This window comes from Aulonocara sp. 'chitande type north' Nkhata Bay, linkage group LG10 (genome assembly GCF_057382095.1).
Source record: "Aulonocara sp. 'chitande type north' Nkhata Bay isolate Kocher_YH1m ecotype deep benthic linkage group LG10, A_spYH_male_GT1.1, whole genome shotgun sequence".
In the NCBI taxonomy this organism is placed as follows: domain Eukaryota; kingdom Metazoa; phylum Chordata; class Actinopteri; order Cichliformes; family Cichlidae; genus Aulonocara; species Aulonocara sp. 'chitande type north' Nkhata Bay.
In genome coordinates, this window is record NC_141353.1 from 7,588,259 (window position 1) to 7,609,086 (window position 20,828).

At 44.4% G+C, this 20,828-nt stretch overlaps 2 protein-coding genes across 3 annotated transcripts in view; both read right to left on the reverse strand.

The window, feature by feature from the left end:
- Window positions 1-10,474, reverse strand: part of alcama (activated leukocyte cell adhesion molecule a) — a 38,241-nt gene extending 27,767 nt beyond the window's left edge. For both annotated transcript variants that reach the window (XM_086307961.1, XM_086307958.1), the window contains exon 1: window positions 10,242-10,474. In XM_086307961.1, coding sequence (XP_086164087.1) covers window positions 10,242-10,299 — 58 coding nt within the window. In that variant the 5' untranslated portion in view covers window positions 10,300-10,474. The remainder of the gene's footprint in view (window positions 1-10,241) is intronic.
- Window positions 10,475-12,662: 2,188 nt separating this feature from the next.
- Window positions 12,663-15,412, reverse strand: LOC147320125 (uncharacterized). Its single transcript, XM_086307607.1, has 2 exons — window positions 14,514-15,412; window positions 12,663-12,840 (listed from the first exon to the last, which is right to left on the reverse strand). The coding sequence occupies exons 1-2, from the start codon at window positions 15,410-15,412 to the stop codon at window positions 12,663-12,665; spliced, it is 1,077 nt and encodes a 358-aa protein (XP_086163733.1).
- Window positions 15,413-20,828: the final 5,416 nt, after the last annotated feature.

The following is a 20,828-nucleotide window of genomic DNA, read 5'->3' on the forward strand; positions in this document are numbered from 1 at the left end:
TAGACCTGCACCAGACTGGGAAGAGTGAATCTACAATAGGCAAGCAGCTTGGTGTGAAAAAATCAACTGTGGGAGCAATCATCAGAAAATGGAAGACATACAAGACCACTGGTAATCTCTCTCGATCTGGGGCTCCACGCAAGATCTCATCCCGTGGGGTCAAAATGATCATGAGAACGGTGAGCAAAGATCTCAGAACCACACGGGGGGACCTGGTGAATGACCTGCAGAGAGCTGGGACCAAAGTAACAAAGGTCACCATCAGAGAAGCCATGCAGAGAAGTACACACCCCCATCACCATCAGCGGCGCTGCTGTGGAGAGAGTGAGCAGCTTCCGGTTCCTTGGTGTACATCTGGCTGAGGATCTTACGTGGTCAGTACACACAAACAAAACAGTGAAGAAGGCGCAGCAGCGCCTCTTCTTTCTCAGGAGACTGAAAAGATTCGGCATAAGCCCCCGCATCCTCAGGACCTTCTATCACTGTGCCATTGAGAGCATCCTCACTGGATGCATCACCACCTGGTATGGCAACAGCACCGCCTACAACTGCAAAGTTCTCCAGCGAGTAGTGCGGTGCTCTGAACGGATAATTGGAGGTGAGCTTCCGTCCCTCCAAGACATCTACAGGAAGCGGTGCCTGAGGAAAGCGGGGAGGATCATCAAGGACTCCAGTCACCCCAGCCATAAACTGTTTAGACTACTTCCATCAGGAAGGAGGTTCTGCAGCATCCGGTCCCGTACCAGCAGACTGAGAGACAGCTTTTTCCATCAGGCCATCAGGCTGCTGAACACATCATAGACACCTCAGCTTCACTACTGGAACTTTAACATTATGCACTCCATACTGTACAGTAATGCCACTGTTTTGCACATGTCTCACTCTGTATATTTTATTTTATTTATTTTATATATTCTATTCATTGTTTACTCTATTTAATTTGTAAAATATGTGTACACACACACACACACACGTAGAAAAATATTTAGTATACACATCCAGAAATGCATATACTATTATATATTGTACATATATTTATTAGTTTCAGATGTAGCCATTCTTGTATTTTGCTTGTTTACATTATTGTATTTTGCACAACTCTGTTGCTTGTGAAGCTCGCACACAAGAATTTCACTCACATGTGCTGTACCAATGTACCTGCACATGTGATGTGACAATAAAAAGTGATTTGATTTGATTTGATCAGTAACACACTAAAACGGCAGGGAATCAAATCCCGCAGTGCCACACGTGTTCCGCTGCTGAAGCCAGTGCATGTCCAGGCCCGTCTGAAGTTTGCCAGAGAGCACATGGATGATACAGCAGAGGATTGGGAGAATGTCATGTGGTCAGATGAAACCAAAGTAGACCTTTTTGGTATAAACTCAACTCGTCGTGTTTGGAGGAAGAAGAATACTGAGTTGCATCCCAAGAACACCATACCTACTGTGAAGCATGGGGGTGGAAACATCATGCTATGGGGCTGTTTTTCTGCCAAGGGGACAGGACGACTGATCCGTGTTAAGGACAGAATGAATGGGGCCATGTATCGTGAGATTTTGAGCCAAAACCTCCTTCCATCAGTGAGAACTTTGAAGATGAAACGAGGCTGGGTCTTCCAACATGACAATGATCCAAAACACACCGCCCAGGCAACAAAGGAGTGGCTCCGTAAGAAGCATTTGAAAGTCCTGGAGTGGCCTAGCCAGTCTCCAGATCTCAACCCCATAGAACAGGGGTGCCCAATCCCGGTCCTCGAGAGCTACCGTCCTGCAGCTTTTAGATGCATCCTTGTTCCCACACACCTGAATCAAATGAATGGCTTGTTATCAGGCCTTTGCCAAACATGATGGCATGCTGAAGAGATCAAACCATTTGATTCAGCTGTGTTGGAGTAGGGATGCATCTAAAAGCTGCAGGATAGTAGCTCTCGAGGACCGGGATTGGGCACCCCTGCCATAGAAAATCTGTGGCGGGAGTTGAAAGTCCGTGTTGCTCGGCGACAGCCCCAAAACATCACTGCTCTCGAGAAGATCTGCATGGAGGAATGGGCCACAATACCAGCTACTGTGTGTGCAAACCTGGTAAAGACCTATAGTAAACGTTTGACCTCTGTTATTGCCAACAAAGGTTATGTTACAAAGTATTGAGTTGTATTTTTGTTATTGACCAAATACTTATTTTCCACCCTGATTTACGAATAAATTCTTTACAAATCCTACCATGTGGATTCATGGATTTTTTTTTCACATTCTGTCTCTCACAGTTGAAGTGTACCTCTGGTGCAAATTACTGACCTCCGTCATCATTTTAGGTGGGGGAACTTGCACAATCGGTGGCTGACTAAATACTTTTTTTCGCCTGGTTGGTGGTCATTAGGTGTATAGATTGAAGTTCTCTGGTGACCTGTAATCGTTTTTCTTTGGCTCCAAAGACTATTACTTCAGTTTTGTTTTTGTTTAGCTGGAAAAAATTGTGACACAACCAGTCATTAATTTCCTCAATGTAATAACCAAGAGCCTGTAAAGGCCCTGGTCTCCTGGTGACATTGTGATATATGTCTTAAAGACATAAAGACCTGGATGGCCGCTAACTTTTTGCTTCTTAATTCAGATAAAACTGAGGTTATTGTACTCGGCCCTGAAAAGCTTAGAAATATGGTATCTAACCAGATTCTTACTCTGGATGGCATTACCTTGGCCTCCAGTAACGCTGTGAGGAACCTTGGAGTCATTTTTGACCAGGATATGTCCTTCAACGCACATATCAAACAAATATGTAAGACTGCGTTCTTCCATTTGCGCAACATCTCTAAAATTAGAAATATCCTGTCTCAGAGTGACGCTGAAAAACTATCCATCCATCCATCCATCTTCATCCGCTTTGTCCGGGGCCGGGTCGCGGGGGCAGCAGCCTAAGCAAAGCTGAAAAACTAGTTCATGCATTTATTACTTCCAGGCTGGACTACTGTAATTCATTATTATCAGGATGTCCTAAAAACTCACTGAAAAGCCTTCAGTTAATCCAAAATGCTGCAGCATTTTGGATTAGCTGAAGGGACTAGGGACTAGAAAGAGAGAGCATATTTCTCCTGTTTTGGCTTCCCTTCATTGGCTTCCTGTTAAGTCCAGAATTGAATTCAAAATCCTGCTCCTCACATACAAGGTCTAAATAATCAGGCCCCATCTTATCTTAATGACCTTGTAGTACCATATCACCCTATTAGAGCACTTTGCTCTCGCTCTGCAGGCCTACTTGTTGTTCCTAGAGTATTTAAAAGTAGAATGGGAGGGAGAGCCTTCAGTTTTCAGGCCCCTCTTCTGTGGAACCAGCTTCCAGTTTGGATTCGGGAGACAGACACTATCTCTACTTTTAAGATTAGGCTTAAAACTTTCCTTTTTGCTAATGCATATAGTTAGGGCTGGACCAGGTGACCCTGAATCCTCCCTTAGTTATGCTGCAATAGACGTAGGCTGCCGGGGGATTCCCATGATGCATTGAGTTTTTCCTTTCCAGTCACCTTTCTCACTCACTATGTGTTAATAGACCTCTCTGCATTGAATCATATCTGTTATTAATCTCTGTCTCTCTTCCACAGCATGTCTTTTATCCTGTCTTCCTTCTCTCACCCCAACCGGTGGCAGCAGATGGCTGCCCCTCCATGAGCCTGGTTCTGCCGGAGGTTTCTTCCTGTCAAAAGGGAGTTTTTCCTTCCCACTGTTGCCAAAGTGCTTGCTCATAGGGGGTCATATGATTGTTGGGTTTTTCTCTGTATCTATGAAGCGCCTTGAGGCGACTTTTGTTGTGATTTCGCGCTATATGAATAAAATTCAATTGAATTTAATTGAATATATTTGTGTGTCATCTGCATAGCTGTGATAGTTTATTTTGTTGTTCTTTATAATCTGTGCCAGTGGGAGCATGTAGATGTTAAACAGAAGAGGTCCCATGATGGAACCTTGGGGAACTCCACATGTGATACTTGTCTGCTCAGATGTGAAGTTACCTATTGATACAAAGTATTTCCTGTTTTCTAAGTATGTTATGAACCAGTTTAGTACAGTTCCTGAAAGACCTGTGTGTAAAGTAAAGTGTGCGTGTTAGTCCCCATAGGGAAATAGTTCCTCTGCATTTAACCCATTCACCCAGTGAAGCAGTGGGCAGCCACCAGTGCAGCGCCCGGGGAGCAGTGTGTAGGGACGGTACCTTGCTCAGGGGTACCTCAGGTTAGCCGTTCAGTGGAGTCGAACCCCCGACCTTCCGATCATGGGGCCACCACTCTACCTACTGAGCTATCCCTGCCCAGTTCTCCAGTCGTTTGAGTAATATGTTGTGGTCAACTGTATCAAATGCTGCACTGAGATCCAGTAAAACTAAAACTGACATTTTTCCACTGTCTGTATTCAGACATATGTCATTAAACACTTTTGTCAGAGCAGTTTCAGTGCTGTGGTTGAATGAAAACAGACGCTGTTGTGACAGTGATGTACACTGTCTTGTTGGTATATGTATGATTTCTATACATTTTGCGTCAGATGAAAACTTTGGTTGTAAGATTCAGATAATTATTTGTTAAATGCTAGACATTTTAAATGAGAATAAGAAAGAAAGAGTATTTCTGTGTGCTCCCTTTCCCTGTTAACGCCCTACCTGGCCCCCTGGCAAAACTTTGCTAGACCCGCCCCTGCACAGTTACCAGCTGTCAGCTACTTAGAAAAGAATCCTGGTGTTATTTCTCAGAAACAGTTTATAACTTCCCTTCAACTCATTCATGTCACCTAAAAGGTAAACCTGTTTCTCCATCACCTGTTCAGCTCTGATGATTCTGTGAGGACATCTCCTGGTTTCATCTTCATGTTTCCCTCTCACCAGATAACCAAACCGATATAATGACCAGCAGCTTTTACTGCCGTGGCTCCAGCAAACATCAGCTGATACTAGAAATTAATATTAAATAAATTCTAACAAAAGCTGATCAAGCTTACATCCACTGGTTTCCTCTTTCTGGCGCAAAGTGGGAGATAAACAAACAAGAGAGACGGGACTTGCGACAGAAAAGCTGATCAGCTGATCATTGATCAGTTTCACGATTGAAGTAGCAACAGGAGAGGGAGGGGGAGAGAATAAGAGAAGAAAAGGCAGCTGACAGCGTAAAGACGCAGAATAACTCCAGCTTTGTGTCTTTTTCCATTCTAGATGAAGTACGGGACAAACTGCGTTCCTTCTCAGCTCAATACGAAATGCGTAATATTTTCTCTAAATGACGGATGTTTCTATCCCAAAGTTCCAAATGGAAGATTTAGCAAATGAGGCAAAGTAACCAAGTGTTTTGATTGTGTTAGGTGCAAATTTGCCAGAGGCACAAACAAGGGTTCAGTTTTTTTATACTTGTTGGTTTTGGAAAAAAGATACCAGCCATCTAACTTTTAGAGTCTAATCACCTATTCAGGATAATTTCCTTTTTCAGCTTAGTAACATCCTAGGACTCAAAACAGATATAAACTGAAAGTCATCTGCATAGCAGTGATAAGAAATGTCCTTAAAGATGTTCAAAATTTGCTGAAGAGGGAACAGATAACAGAAACAGATACCCCAAACAGAACCTTGTGGCACATCATATATAAGAGAACTGGAAGAAGACCTGGACTTAGAAATAGCCTAAGCAGACCCAGATACACTCATCTAATATCTCAGCCTATTGAACAAAACACGATGGTCAACAGTATTAAAAGCAGAGGTAGCTTCTAAGCTCAGCAAAACAGAACATTCTCCATTATCAGTTCACATCAAATGTCACTTAAGAGCTGTTTCAGTGGAATAAGCTCTACAAAGGCCAGATTGAAACTAATCAAGAATACTGTACTTGTCCAAGACAGCTATTAGCTGGTTAGCCACAACTTTTTCGAAGATCTTCACAATAAATGGGAACATTTAACTCTTATTTACTCACCGAAAGGCACAAAGCCATCATTTAACAAAGAAAGAGGCCTTTTCCACACCGCATGCAAAATGTGACACCATGCTGGTTGAAAGCAAAACAAAATCTGCATAGCAGAAATGTAGTCACACATGTTTTTCAGGTTTGTCAGCCTGTGACCTAAGCATCAAATGACAGCCTCTGTAGAATTAGAAACATCCTGTCTCATTCTCAATGGTGGTGAAAAACTAGTTCACACATTTATTACTTGTAGGCTGGACTACTGCAATTCATTATTATCAGGATGTCCTAAAAATTCCATGAAAAGCCTTAAGTTGATCCAAAATGTGGTAGGAAGGCTCTTGGCAGGAGCTAGTTATCCAAAGCTTCCGGTTCAAAAAAAACACAGATGATTTTGGTAGCTCCACTGAGGCATCGGGGATTTGCAAATGGAGCCAGGATTCAGTTACAATTAGTAGACAATAACCCACAGAGCACCCAGTGGTTTCACAATCGCAGGTGGGATACTTTGGGTCCTATCCAATATAAAGTTCATGCTGAGGCCAATTTCTCTCAGTTCCTGCTGACTGAAAGTGATCAGTGTGTTGCACTAAAAAAGCATAAAAAATGCAAAAGCACAAAAGTGTGCATAGCAGCTGGGAGCGCTGTGCTGCAGATGCTGCTTATGTTTGGAGAAAAAAGGGAGAGGTGTGCAACTGAAAGAACACCATCCAGCAGTGAAACTTGGAGATACTTCAGTGCATCCAGAACTGGGAATTTCATCAAAGTGAAGGAATTATGAAGAAAAAAAGATACTTGTGCAAAACTGGGTCTGGGTTGTCACTTTGTCTTCCAACACAACAACGACCCAAAACATATTTTGCTCCTAGTAAATAACTCCAGAAGACCAAAGTGAACAAAGTACTGTGTGTTCTGCGCAAAGCTCTCACTTGAATCTGATTTAAAATCTGTGATCTGACCTGAACACCAAGGTCCGTGCAACAACACCATCAAATCTGGAGGAGATTGAGAGATTTGCCAATAAAAAAAGGGCTGGAACTGCCCAGGAGACGTGTGTGAGACTTGCTGAAAACAATAATCAATGATTACCTAGCAAAAATGAGACACAAATCCTTAATTATGTTAGAATTTGTAATAAACATCCATCCATCTTCATCCGCTTATTCGGGGCTGGGTTGCAGGGGCAGCGGCCTAAACAGCCACTTCTTCTAGCTTGTCCAAGGGAACACCAAGGCCAGCTGAGAGACATAATCCCTCCAGCTGATCCACGCCTTTGTAACGTCAAGGCTTGATTACTGCAATTCACTTTATTGTGGTCTTCACTCTTCCCTTTTACACAGATTACAGACAGTTCAGAATGCTGCAGCACGCATTCTAACTAAAACCAAGAAGTTTGCCCACATTACTCCTGTCCTTGCTGATCTGCACTGGCTGCCTGTCAAATATCGTATTTGTCATGGTCCCCGTGCCTGCTCGGCTGGCCCTGTGTGGCTACATGTTATGTTTTGTCTTTTTTCTCTCTCCTCTCTCTCTGCTCGCTGCCTGGGCGGAGCTCATTGTGAGCTCCCGGCCTCCACCACCTGTAGGCAATCACCTGTGGCTCCTCACCTTGTTTGCTCCCGCTACTTAAGGCAGTGACTGAGAGCACCTCGCCGCTGGACTATTGAGTAACGCTCGTCAGTGCTACTTTAGCCTCAGCCAGTTTTGAGCTCTGTCCGTGAAAGTTCCGTGCTAACTCTTGTTCTCTGTATGCAGATTTCTCGTGCTTGGTTTGGTGACTCTGGACGCTTTTCCCGACCCCTCTCCGCACCCCTGGGAACCCTGGCCCCCCTCTCCTTCACCTGTATATAGTGAACCTGGAGTGTGTAAATAAACCTGTTTTTCTGAGATTTCAGTCTGCGCCGAGTCCTCCCTGCTCCTCCGTGACAATATTCAATTTAAAATTTTGTTGTTTACTTTTAAAATTACCAATAACACTGCACCAAGCTATCTTAAGGAACTTTTAAACCCATATGCTCCTGCTAGGGCTTTAAGGTCATCCTCACAGTTACTGTTGGTTCAGCCCAGATCTCGACTGAAATCTAGAGGTGATCGATCGTTTGCTCTAGTTGCACCGGAGCTGTGGAACAATCTCCCGATTGGCATCCGGGCGTCTGATTCTATTCATTCTTTTAAATCACGGCTAAAAACATATCTTTTTAAACTTGCCTTTTCTACCAGTTAAATGCTGGCTTGCTTGCAGTGACCTATTGACCTATTGTATTGTATTGTATTAAATTCTCTGCTATCTTTCCATTATTGGTGTCTTTTATCATGGTGGTACAGTCTTACCTTGCTATAACCTATGTGCTGCAGTTTACTCTTATTGGTGGCTTTTATCTGTGAACATAATCTGTTACTTTTATGTATTTGATGTTAATGTGTGAACTGTTTTATTTTTTATTGTTTTATGTAAAGCACTTTGGTATGCCCAAGGCTTTTAAATGTGCTCTATAAATAAAGATTGTTGTCGTTGTTGTTGTAGCGTGTCCTGGGTCTGCCCCAGACCCTCCTCCTGGTGGGACATGCCCGGAACACCTCACCAAAAGAGGCACCCAGGAGGCATCCTTATGAGATGCCCAAACCACCTCAACTGGCTCCTGTAATAAACATGATTCTGATAAAGCAAATAAATATTAGCAAGCTCCACATAGAAGAATTATCTACTCTACTCTCTAAGGATCTGTGTGCCATCACAGATAGGACAAAGTCTCTTTCTCCAAATCATGTCTTTAGTTCTAAGGGCTAAAAGATCTTAATATTCTGTGACATGGGACTAAAATTCACTGGTAATATGCCTAAAATATATACATGTGAAACACTAGAAGTTTGTGTAATGCATGGAGCATTTCTGTTTCACAACACTGAAAATCTGAGCAGCTTGACAGCGTTAGAGTCATCATATATCACATGTGAAGCCTCATAGTGTACCACAGATGGTTTTACAAGCACAGAGGTGGCTTTTAGCTTTAAAAAGAAAGAGGTTCATGCTGCATGAGGCTTAGGATTACCGCCAGGAAGTAATGGTATATTACCATCGCTGGTATGGAGTATGGGCCAAGATGTTATAAAAAAACAAAACAACAAAACCCCCCACACACATAAGGGCCCCAAAGGGCAACATTGATCTCTCTGTTCAACTATAGTAAGTGTAGGTTGTCAGTCTGCTGTCAGTACAACTGCATTATCAATATCCTGGATGTCCAAGTCCATTCAGTTTGGATTTCTCCAGTTTCCTCTTTTCAGTGTGGGAGGAACTGTTTTTTTTTTTTTTGTATATTAAAAGCTGCTACTCCTCCACTGGGATTTGGCCAAAAACAGTGTTTTACTTCTTGTTTAGTCACACTCACTTGTAATTGTCAAATGACTTTAAGCTAACGTCATTTCAAGATGGAAACTACCTAACACACCACAGGGCAGAAGTGATACCAGTGTATTACAAGGCATCATATGAGTAGTGTTCATGTTTGTGTGTTTAGCAGTGATCTCATTTATTTTCAGTTTCAGTTTCACCGATTCTAATTTCAGCTACTGTTCATGCTCTAGTGGTGAGTCACCGAGTCAGGTGCTTTTTCATTCTGCCGTGAAAATACACAGCAGAAAGTCCGGGGACTTTCTGCTGTGTGTGTGTATATATATATATATATTCTTATATAGTACAAAAATTCAAGACCTCCCTGACTTACATGACAAAAGACATAAAAGTAAAAGTATTTCTGGCTTCTTCTTAACCTACTCGGGTATATCAAACAATACACAAACACACACAAAACAGGTTCCTTTGCTTTACCCATTTAACATAAAATAGTTCCCTTTTATTTATTTATTTAAAAAAAAAAGGTAAAGTGGGAAGCCCAACACTGAAAATCAGTCACGAGCATGTCTCGGTTTCCTCACCCAGCTGGTGAGTTATTTGTATTTTACGCTAACTGGCATTTAGTTATAAGAAATATTAGTACTGCATTAGTCTGTATTGTATTTTTGTGCCAAATCAACATCAGCACTCTAACCATGCTAGGAGGTATTCCTACTACGTGTATGATGGTACAGTTCTTCTTTGCTACAGCTGTGTGCTATTGACTGTTCCTATTAGTGGTTTTTATCTGTGAACATAATCCCACACTTATATGATTCTGATGTTTTAGCGTAAATCATTTTATTGTTTTATTGTTTCATGTAAAGCACTTTGGCATGCCCCTGGCTTTTAATGTGCTCTATAAATAAAGATTGTTGTTGTTGTTGTTACGTTATTAGCGAAGCTTACCTTGAACCAGCGTTCCAGCGTTGACCACAAACAGCAAAAGTAAAGCGACAGTATCCATCGTTTTGAAAAAAGGGGAAAAGATTGTGGGGTTGGTGGATGACCAGCAAGACAAGTAATGACCAGTGGAAACCAAACCAAGGTTTACAAATATGGTCGGCAGATTTCTCACTGCTGTTCACAACAGTTTAAGAGTGAAAAGTCCAGCGAAATGCGTTTTGAACTGGGAGGCCGGGCAGGTGGAATACGGAAAAGCTGACGAAAGGACAGGGGGAGGGGGAGGAGGAGGAGACTCTTAGGGGATTTTGCTTCATTGTCCAAGGTTCAAGATTCTTTATTTGCCACATGCATAGTTATACAAGTATAACACACAGTGAAATGTAGCCTGACACGCTCCTCGACATGTGCAAAAAATTGTGGGGGGGGGGGGGGGGGGGGGGGTAGAGGAAGAACATTAAATATATATATAGTATATACATTGGGTGAATGTGCAGTAGTAGCAGCAAGCAGGTGAATTCTGTACATTAATATGAATAGACATCTGACTATTTTACAGGATAGACGATATAAACATATTTAAAATTAAAGGAATTTGAAATGTACATTGTGCATTGTATTGAATGCATTGTATTGAAATGTACATTGTTGACTGTAACACGATCTGATATCCTCATGTCGGTGTTGTTCCCACGTCATCATAATAAATGTTGTTCCAGGTTAAACATTGCAAGTGAACAATCACTTTGTTGTGACGTTATACTTTTTGCGACTTCGGAAAAAAACGCCTTAAAAAAATCTACTTAACTTGCGAGAAAGCGTCTCTGTCCGCCGATCCAGCAATTTGAATTTTTTGCATTTCAGGATAGTGTTCTTTATTAAACGGTAAGCATTATACATATTGTCCTTGCAACATTGGAATTTCATAAATGAATGAATGAATGAGCCGTCATTTGTGAGCCGCGGTCAAGCCAGCCGCTTCTCTCCGCGCTCTTACACCAGTCTTTACGGTAGCGCCTTTTCGCTTGAAAGCCTAGACCCGCGCGCACATGCATGCGCGCACACAAATTACAATGGAACAGCCTAAATTTCAGAAATTCATCAAAAATCATCCATAGTAGTTGAGGTCTAACTTTCAACAGATTCCTTCTCTGGGACACCTACTGTACCTGTGTGCCAGGTTTCATCCAGATTTACTGTAAAATTCCTCAGAAATTAAAGGAAACTTATATTCAACACAATACAGTCAATACACTACAATTATGTCAATTTTCAAAAATTCATTAAAAATCATCCTTAGTATTTGAGGTCCAACTTTGAACACATCCCTCCTCTGGGACACCTACTGTACCTGTGTGCCAAGTTTCATCCAGATTTACTGTAAAATTCCTCAAAAATTAAAGGATATTTTTATTCAAGTCAATACAGCCAATACACTACAATTATGTCAATTTCAAAGATTCATTAAAAATCATCCTTAGTAGTTGAGGTCCAACTTTCAACACATCCCTCCTCTGGGACACCTACTGTACCTGTGTGCCAGGTTTCATCCAGATTTACTGTAAAATTCCTCAGAAATTACAAGAAACTCATATTCAACGCAATAAAGCCAATACACTACAATTATGGAAATTTCAGAAATTCATTAAAAATCATCCTTAGTAGTTGAGGTCCAACTTTCAACACATCCCTCCTCTGGGACACCTACTGTACCTCTGTACCAAATATCATCCAGATTTACTGTAATAGTACTCAAAAATTAAAGGACATGTATATTGAATTCAATACACTTTCAACACAGTCTTACTCTGGGCGACCTACTGTACCTCTGGGCCAAGTTACATCTCAATTCACTGTAATCTTTATCAAAAATTGAAAGAACAATTATATGTCAATGCTGGCTGTGTGCCTTTCGAAGTGACACTAAGTAACAGAACCCAGGCACATCAGGGAATAATCCAAAAGGCGGATTTATTAAACAAAACCAACATACAAAACATCCCTAACCCATACTACATAACCTAAAAAGAAACAAAGGGACACTTAGAAGCACAAGAAAACAATACTGAAAGGGCAAGAGACACAGCCCAAACATAATCCACAACTAAAACACCAAAAGAACAAGTCATCCCACATAGCAGATGGGTCTTGCCTGGATCTGGTGTCAAGCCGGCACTGCTGGCTGACTTCTGGCATGGTAAGATGGCACTGTTTATGTGATGGCATGCCACATCTGGCCTGATTGGGTGAATGTGACATCGTTGTATAGAGCACTTTGAGTAATATGGGTGAGTAAAAGAGCGCTATATAAGAATCAGTCCATTCACTGTCTGAACAGAGTTTCGTCATGTTACTTTTGCACTATTATGTTCCAGCACATGTTGTTATTACATGGCTTACATGGCTAAGGTACACATTAGGCTGACATCAGGGGCGAGGGTTGAAACTGTTCTGGGCCAGCACAGGGCCAGCAGTGTGTCTGCAACTAGCCTTGTGCTGGCTCATGTGTGGCCCACACATGAACCAGATCTGGGCCACCATAGGGCCGTCATTCTTTGCGGTACGCAGGCCATGTGTGGGACAGATCCGGGCCATACAAATTTTGCTATGTGGGAGGAATTATGTAAAAATAGAAACATCATAAAAATGAAAATGAACATCAGTATGGCCATCATTATTTGCTTGGAAAGTCTAAAGTTCCATGGCTTTGAACAGCTAGAGAACGTAATGCCCAGCTTAGAGTGACTAAAAGTAACTTCTTTTTGTCACGGTTTGCCGGGGCAAGCTGTGTGGAATATGAAATAGGACCCAAAATGCGGCAGCTCTGGTGCAGATGAGTGTTTATTTACAGGGGTGTGAGTACAAACAGCGGTGGCGACAAAACATGAAACCGGAAACCTAAACTGGGTAAACTAATAAGACAAACCAGAATGAGGATGCAGGGAGGTCCGGAGAAATACATACGGGGAGACGCAGGGAGACCGAGGGGAAACAACACAGACGAACCAGCGATTACCAAGACAGAAAATACAACTTAAATACACTCAGAGAACACAGGGAGATTACACACAGGTGGGAGACACAGCTGGGAGTGATTAACATGACGAGACCAGGGAGGCAAACTGAAAACACTCACATAAGACGCAGACCTTCACAATAAAACAGGAACACACGGGGGGGAACAGGGTAAACACCAATTAGAGAACAGAACCAAAATCGCGAAGAGAAAACAAAACTCTGGGTCAAAAGGACCCAGGATCATGACAGTACCCCCCCCCTCAAAGGCTGGCCCCAGACAGCCCAACAAGAAACAAAACAGCCAGAAAAAACAGAAAACAACCCGACCAGGGCGGGCGGCGGGGGCCCAGGAAGGAGGGCTCGAAGCAAAACAAAACCGGAGCACCAGAAGGCCAAAAGACAAAAACAAAAAACTAGTCCAAAACCAAAAGAAACGAAGCACACCAGAACACAGGAAAAAACAGAGTCCAAAACAGAAGAGTTCAGGGGGCCGGCCAGGGGGCCGACAGCACAGGAGTCCAAAACAGTTCAGGGGGCCGGCCAGGGGGCCGACAGCACAGGAGTCCAAACAGTTCAGGGGGCCGACCGTGCGGACGGCAACGGCGGCGACGTGGACACAGTTCGGGGGGCCGGCCGTGCGGAAGGCAACGGCGGCCACTCAGGCGATGGCGGTCCGGGGGCCGGCCGTGCGGAAGGCAACGGCGGCCACTCAGGCGATGGCGGTCCGGGGGCCGGCCGTGCGGAAGGCAACGGCGGCCACTCAGGCGAATAGGGTCCGGGGGCCGGCCGTGCGGAAGGCAACGGCGGCGACGAGGGAGACGATGGAGCAGTTCAGGGGGCCGACCGCGCAGAAGGCAACGGCGGTGACTCAGGCGATGGCGATCCGGACCAGGCGAGGCTGCAGAGGCTGGACTAGGTGAAGCACAGGCTGAAGCCGGACCAGGCGAAGCACAGGCAGAGGCCGGACCAGGCGAAGCACAGGCAGAGGCCGGACCAGGCGAGGCTGAAGGCTCTGAGGCTGGGCCAGGCGAGGCTGAAGACACGGAGGCTGGGCCAGGCGAGGCTGAAGACACGGAGGCTGGACCAGGTGAGGCTGAAGGCCCTGGAGCTGCAGCAGGCGAGGATGATGATGGAGCTACAGCAGGCGGCTGGACGGGCTGAACGGGCCCCTCGGACCCTCCAGCGGAGGCAGGAGGCTGAACGGGCCCCTCGGACCCTCCAGCGGAGACAGGAGACGAAGGCCGGAGCGGTCCCTCAGACCCTCCAGCGGAGACAGGAGACGAAGGTCGGAGCGGTCCTACGGACCCTCCAGCGGAGACAGGAGACGAAGGCCGGAGCGGTCCCACGGACCCTCCAGCAGAAGTCACCACTAAGCCAGCAGTCATGGACTCCTCTGGCAAACACGAAGGCAACTGGCGATGCACTGAGCACTGGCTCTGCCCAGGCAACGCTGACATGGTGCAGTTCTCAGGTGGCTGCATAAACTTCAGGGGTCCAGAATCAGCCGGGGACTGAGACCTAGCCTCTGGGGAAGCCCTGGAGCGGCAAACTGTGCCAATGGCGGCTGAACCATGAAAAGCACCTTGAGGTGATATTAGACTTTCTCCCTGCATGGAGTGAATGAGTGAAACCGGTGATACTGGAGCCAGAGCTACGGGTAGCGGGGGCACTGGAGCTACTGGGGCCTGCGCTACAGGCGGCACTGGAGCTACTGGGGCCGGAGCTACTGGGGCCTGCGCTACAGGCGGCACTGGAGACTGAACTGAGGGTGGCACTGGAGACTGAACTGAAGGGGACACTGGAGACTGAACTGAAGGGGACACTGGAGACTGAACTGAAGGGGACACTGGAGACTGAACTGAAGGAGACACTGGAGACTGAACTGAAGGAGGCACAGGAGACTGAACTGAAGGAGGCACAGGAGAATGAACTGAAGGAGGCACAGGAGACTGAGCTGAGAGGAGCACTGGCTGCGGGGGAGCTAACCGAGCTGAGAGTGGCTGCGGGGGAGCTAACCGAGCTGAGAGTGGCTGCGGGGGAGCTAACCGAGCTGAGAGTGGCTGCGGGGGAGCTAACTTAGCTGCCGGTAGCTGCACAGGCGATAAGCAGCTCGCGTTGACATCCGCCACACAAAACGCAGCCCCTGAATGAACAGTCATGCAGTCCGAAAATGAAAAAGAGTCCTCACTCACCACAGCCGGCTATTTAGAAGCCCGAACGTCCGGCTGTGGGGTGGCGCGCTTGCGGCGCGATCGGCGTTTCCTCCCCGCAGACGGCTCCGACGGGCCGGGCAAGATCACATCCGGCGAGTCGGGCAGCGAGGCAGGAGTGGCTGAGAGAAGGCGCGGTGTGAGCCGGAGAAAAGCCTGCATGGTCGGAGGAAGCGACTGCAGAAGCCATGGCAGGCCAGAAAAGAGCCGTTGTAGCCGACTTTCCACGGCACGACGAAGCTCCTCTGGAGGGTTCTCCAGCCATAGCCCGAGGAGAATCTCCACATTGTACGCAATGTCGTCCTGGAGCTCCTCGGACGGATTCACTGCCGCTGGGTCCATGGTGGCTGGTTCGTACTGTCGCGGTTTGCCGGGGCAAGCCGTGTGGAATATGAAATAGGACCCAAAATGCGGCAGCTCTGGTGCAGATGAGTGTTTATTTACAGGGGTGTGAGTACAAACAGCGGTGGCGACAAAACATGAAACCGGAAACCTAAACTGGGTAAACTAATAAGACAAACCAGAATGAGGATGCAGGGAGGTCTGGAGAAATACATACGGGGAGACGCAGGGAGACCGAGGGGAAACAACACAGACGAACCAGCGATTACCAAGACAGAAAATACAACTTAAATACACTCAGAGAACACAGGGAGATTACACACAGGTGGGAGACACAGCTGGGAGTGATTAACATGACGAGACCAGGGAGGCAAACTGAAAACACTCACATAAGACGCAGACCTTCACAATAAAACAGGAACACACGGGGGGGAACAGGGTAAACACCAATTAGAGAACAGAACCAAAATTGCGAAGAGAAAACACAAAATGCTGGGTCAAAAGGACCCAGGATCATGACACTTTTAACATTCTGTCATTCTGCTTCTATATCAAAAATCCACTAAAAATAGTCATTTGAAAAAAAAATATTCGCCACTTTTCATCAGTTTGGGTTCCTCTGTTTATAGCAATTTTTAGAAAAGAATCGAATACCTTTGTCACTATACAGTTGTACAGTGAGATACAGAGCATCTCCTACTCATTGCAAACATGCTGGGGGGGTGGCTCTATCCGCCTTAGTGCAGCTGCCATGCCATACTGTGATGCAGTAAGTTAGTAGACTCTCAATGGGCGAGTGGTGGAAGGTCAGCAGAGGATATTTGGGATGATTGCATTAAAGGCTGAGCTGTAGTCCATGAAGAGCATTCTGGCGTAGCTCTGCCGCTGTTCTAGGTGACTCAGCACCGAGTGGAGGGTGATGGCATCTTCTGTGAATCTGTTTGCAAACTGGTGGGGGTCGAATTCTGGGGGGAGGTAATCCTTGGTGTGCTGAAGGACTAGTCTCTCAAAGCATTTCATGATTACCGGTGTGAGGGCCACAGGGCAATAATAGTTCAGGCTGGTGATGGGAGACTTCTTTGGCACTGGGATGATTGTGGCTGATTTTAGACAGGATGGGATGGCTGCTTCATCCAGTGAGAGATTGAAGATTCTGGTGAAGATGAGGGTGAGTTGGTGGGGACATGGTCTTAGCAATTTACCACATATTCCGTCTGGACTGGCCGTCTTCCTGGGGTTCACTGCTAGGAACACACATCTGACATCGTGCTCCGTTACAGTGAATGGAGTGGTGCAGGAACCAGGTGAGGATGAGGATGGGAGCAGGGCTGAGGCAGATGAATGCTGCTGTTGTGGTGTTTCAAAGCGGGCGAAGAAGCTTTTTATTTCCTCTGCTAGCTGCACACTCAGGTTTTCTGTTTTCACAGTTCTGCCTCTGTGGTTTATGATGTCTATTATTCCCTGCCACACCTCTTGTGTGTTGTTGCTGGACAGGTGGGACCCCTTTTCAGGTCAGCTCGAGCAGACCTGTACAGAGCTCTGTCAACAGACCTAAAGTCGGCATTGTGGTCTTTGAGGAGTGTGCAGACCTCACTGGTCATCCAGGGTTTTTGGTTTGGGAAAACCCGAATGCTTTTGTCCACAGTCACATTTGCAATACAGAACTTGATATAGTCCAGTACTGATCCTGTGAAAGTTTCTAATGCAATATATTATACTTTACCAATGTAACACTGCATGCCAAATCAATTTTGAAAATATCTGTGAATTTTGTATTGAAAAATGCAGGTATCTTTCAGATATATTTTTATGTTATCAAAAATGTATTAAATGTTACAAGAATGCAATAAAAAAATATAACCAAACAAGCTTAATTTACAGTTTGAAATACAGAACATAATGAAAATATATAAATAACTACCTATTAATCCCCATATCCAAGTATCAAGACGTGTAAAAACAAATTACATTGATAAGGTTTCCGAAAGAGACTCAGGCGTAGGCCAGGGTATTCCTTTAAGCGAAGAACAGTGCGTTTATTCACAGTGAACACAATCACCAAGTGGCTATATACAACGTGCAGGGGAAACGGGTCCGGGTCGCCAGGGTCCGTGGGAAACAGGGTTAAAAAGTCTGACAGCAGCAGCAACAACAGGCAATGCCTTTTTGATGACTTTCTATCTGTTTAAACCTTTTTCTTTGATGCCTGTATCCCAGCTTGAAGAGTCCTGGACCCTTTTTATAGTCAGTGGGTGTGTAGGCAAACAACTCCGGCTTGTCACACAGTTGGATTTCCTGGTATTTGTAAAATGGCACTATCTACAAATCAGGACACATTAACTATGATATTAAAAAATGACATGATGACATAGTTCTTGGTCAGTTTACCAAGCATTTCTCAGTTTTGTTCTTTATAGTTCTGTTCATCATATCATTGTTTGTGAGTCCTGGATTATTTGATGATATGTTTACATTATGTATTCTTTTGTTTTCAGTTCCATATTGCTTTTAAGTGTAGTTCTTCTTCGGCGTTCCACAAGTGGATGGAACATTTGTGAAAACACTCTAGTGTTAAAGCCAGTCTTGTCTTCATGTCTGTTTATGGTTTTGTCTGTGTCAAGCTCGTGTGTCTTAGTCTGTGTTTTAGTTTGGTTGCCTCTTGTCTCTTTCTTGTGTTGAGTCTTACTTCCACTGTCTTCTTATTCCCAATGTATCCCTGCTGTGTTACACAGCTGTCTCCAATTCCCCTAATCGTCATCCTATTTATTCATTTTGCCAATCTCCCGGTCTGAAGTACATTATTCTATTCGATTCTATTCTATTCATACAGCACCAAATCGCAACAACAGTCACCTAAAGACACTTTATGTTGCTGGGTAAAAACACAACAATAATACAAAGGAAACCCCAACAATTTAAGTACCCCATATGAGCTAAAATTTAGTGTGAGTGGGAAGGAAAAACTCAATTTGAAGAGGTAGAAACATCTGGCAGAAAAAGGCTCAAGGAGAGACAGCCATCTACTGTGACTGGCTGAGGTTGATGAAAAGGAGACAGGACAACATATACACTGTGCAAGAGATACATACTAACAAATGATTAAATGCAGAGAGGTGTATAAACACAGAACGAGCAAAGAAGGAAAAAAAACAGGGTTAGGGGGAAGGGTGCTCCACACTTTCTGTACAAAAGTTCCTCCTCAGTCACTCCTCTCAGAATCCGGTTCCAAAAAAACGATCTAAACACAAAATGTTGGGTTAGCGGGATAATTACAAAAGGCTCTGAAGATACAGGTTGGCAGATACACAAGTTTAACTGACGTTGATAGCTCAACGATCCAGCGAAGACTAGTGCAGACTCGCCATCTAAGTAGTGCAGTAATCAGCTGGGATCAGCGGCCGGTGCGGTGATGAGCAGGTGTGTGGGCCAGCAGCGGGAGCCCGCAATGAGCGTTGCTGCGGCGAGAGAGAGAGTGAGAGAGAGCAAGCAAACCACAAACATATTGCCCAATAGAGGATCGACCAGCGGGGCACAGGGACCATGACATACATTCTTTCCTCAGTTTCTATTAATAAGACTTAAATTTACATGAAATTATTCAAAATTATATACATTATTCATAAGGAGACAAAGAATTCAGAAACAACACGGAGAATGTCTTGATGCATGCTCAATCATCCAGGTTGATTCTGTTCATCTGGACGTAGCGTTTTCAATGGGAGAAAAGATTCGTCACTCATCCAAGTGACTTCTTCAGTCTCAGCTGACTGCAGGTTTCCCTAATCTTATAATAATAATAATAATGGATTCCATTTATATAGCGCTTTTTGAGACCCTCAAAGCACTTTACAATTCCACTATTCATTCACACACGGGTGGAGGCAAACTACAGTTGTAGCCACAGCTGCCCCGGGGCAGACTGACAGAAGCAATGCTGCCATATCGCGCCATCGGCCCCTGAGGCCAACACCAGTAGGCAGTAGGTGAAGTGTCTTGCCCAAGGACACAACGACAGAGACTGTGGGAGCCGGGGCTCAAACCGGCAACCTTCCAATTACAAGACGAACTGCCAACTCTCATTATGCAATGTACTGTTTAAAAGAAAAATTTTTTTTTGCCTTGACAACATACATTCATCTTCATTTCAAATAAGTAGTTATTTTTCACACAGAGAGCAATACCATTCTCCAGCCTCTGCTGTCCAAAAGTACTCTGTATTCATCTGGAGGCACTGTGTGTGAAACCACTTTAAATAGCACTCATGCAGGAACAAAGCAATTGTATACAATGAAGTGAGGGAATGGAGCTATAAATAGATTAATATAGAGATATGAAAATAAACTTATATATAGACATAGGAACACACGTTTTAACATTAATGTTTCTGGGATATAATAAACAATATAAGCATACAGGTGTCTAAGCAAACATTGTGGCATATAAAGTGAGAGAGTGCAGTGAGTCATGTTTATTCCTGTTCAATATGTGTCTAACACAAGTGGATGAATTAAAAAGTCTGACAGCAGCAGCAACAACAGGCAATGCCTTTTTGATGACTTTCTATCTGTTTAAACCTTTTTCTTTGATGCCTGTATCCCAGCTTGAAGAGTCCTGGACCCTTTTTATAGTCAGTGGGTGTGTAGGCAAACAACTCCGGCTTGTCACACAGTTGGATTTCCTGGTATTTGTAAAATGGCACTATCTACAAATCAGGACACATTAACTATGATATTAAAAAATGACATGATGACATAGTTCTTGGTCAGTTTACCAAGCATTTCTCAGTTTTGTTCTTTATAGTTCTGTTCATCATATCATTGTTTGTGAGTCCTGGATTATTTGATGATATGTTTACATTATGTATTCTTTTGTTTTCAGTTCCATATTGCTTTTAAGTGTAGTTCTTCTTCGGCGTTCCACAAGTGGATGGAACATTTGTGAAAACACTCTAGTGTTAAAGCCAGTCTTGTCTTCATGTCTGTTTATGGTTTTGTCTGTGTCAAGCTCGTGTGTCTTAGTCTGT

Bases quoted from the DNA above. Each gene is read 5' to 3' on its own strand.
- LOC147320125 (XM_086307607.1), bottom strand. From the start codon at position 15,412: ATGACTGTTCATTCAGGGGCTGCGTTTTGTGTGGCGGATGTCAACGCG. The intron at 12,841-14,513 runs GTCTGAGGGACC...CCTCCCACATAG, and splicing joins TCTCCTGTCTCCGCTGGAGG to CAAAATTTGTATGGCCCGGA.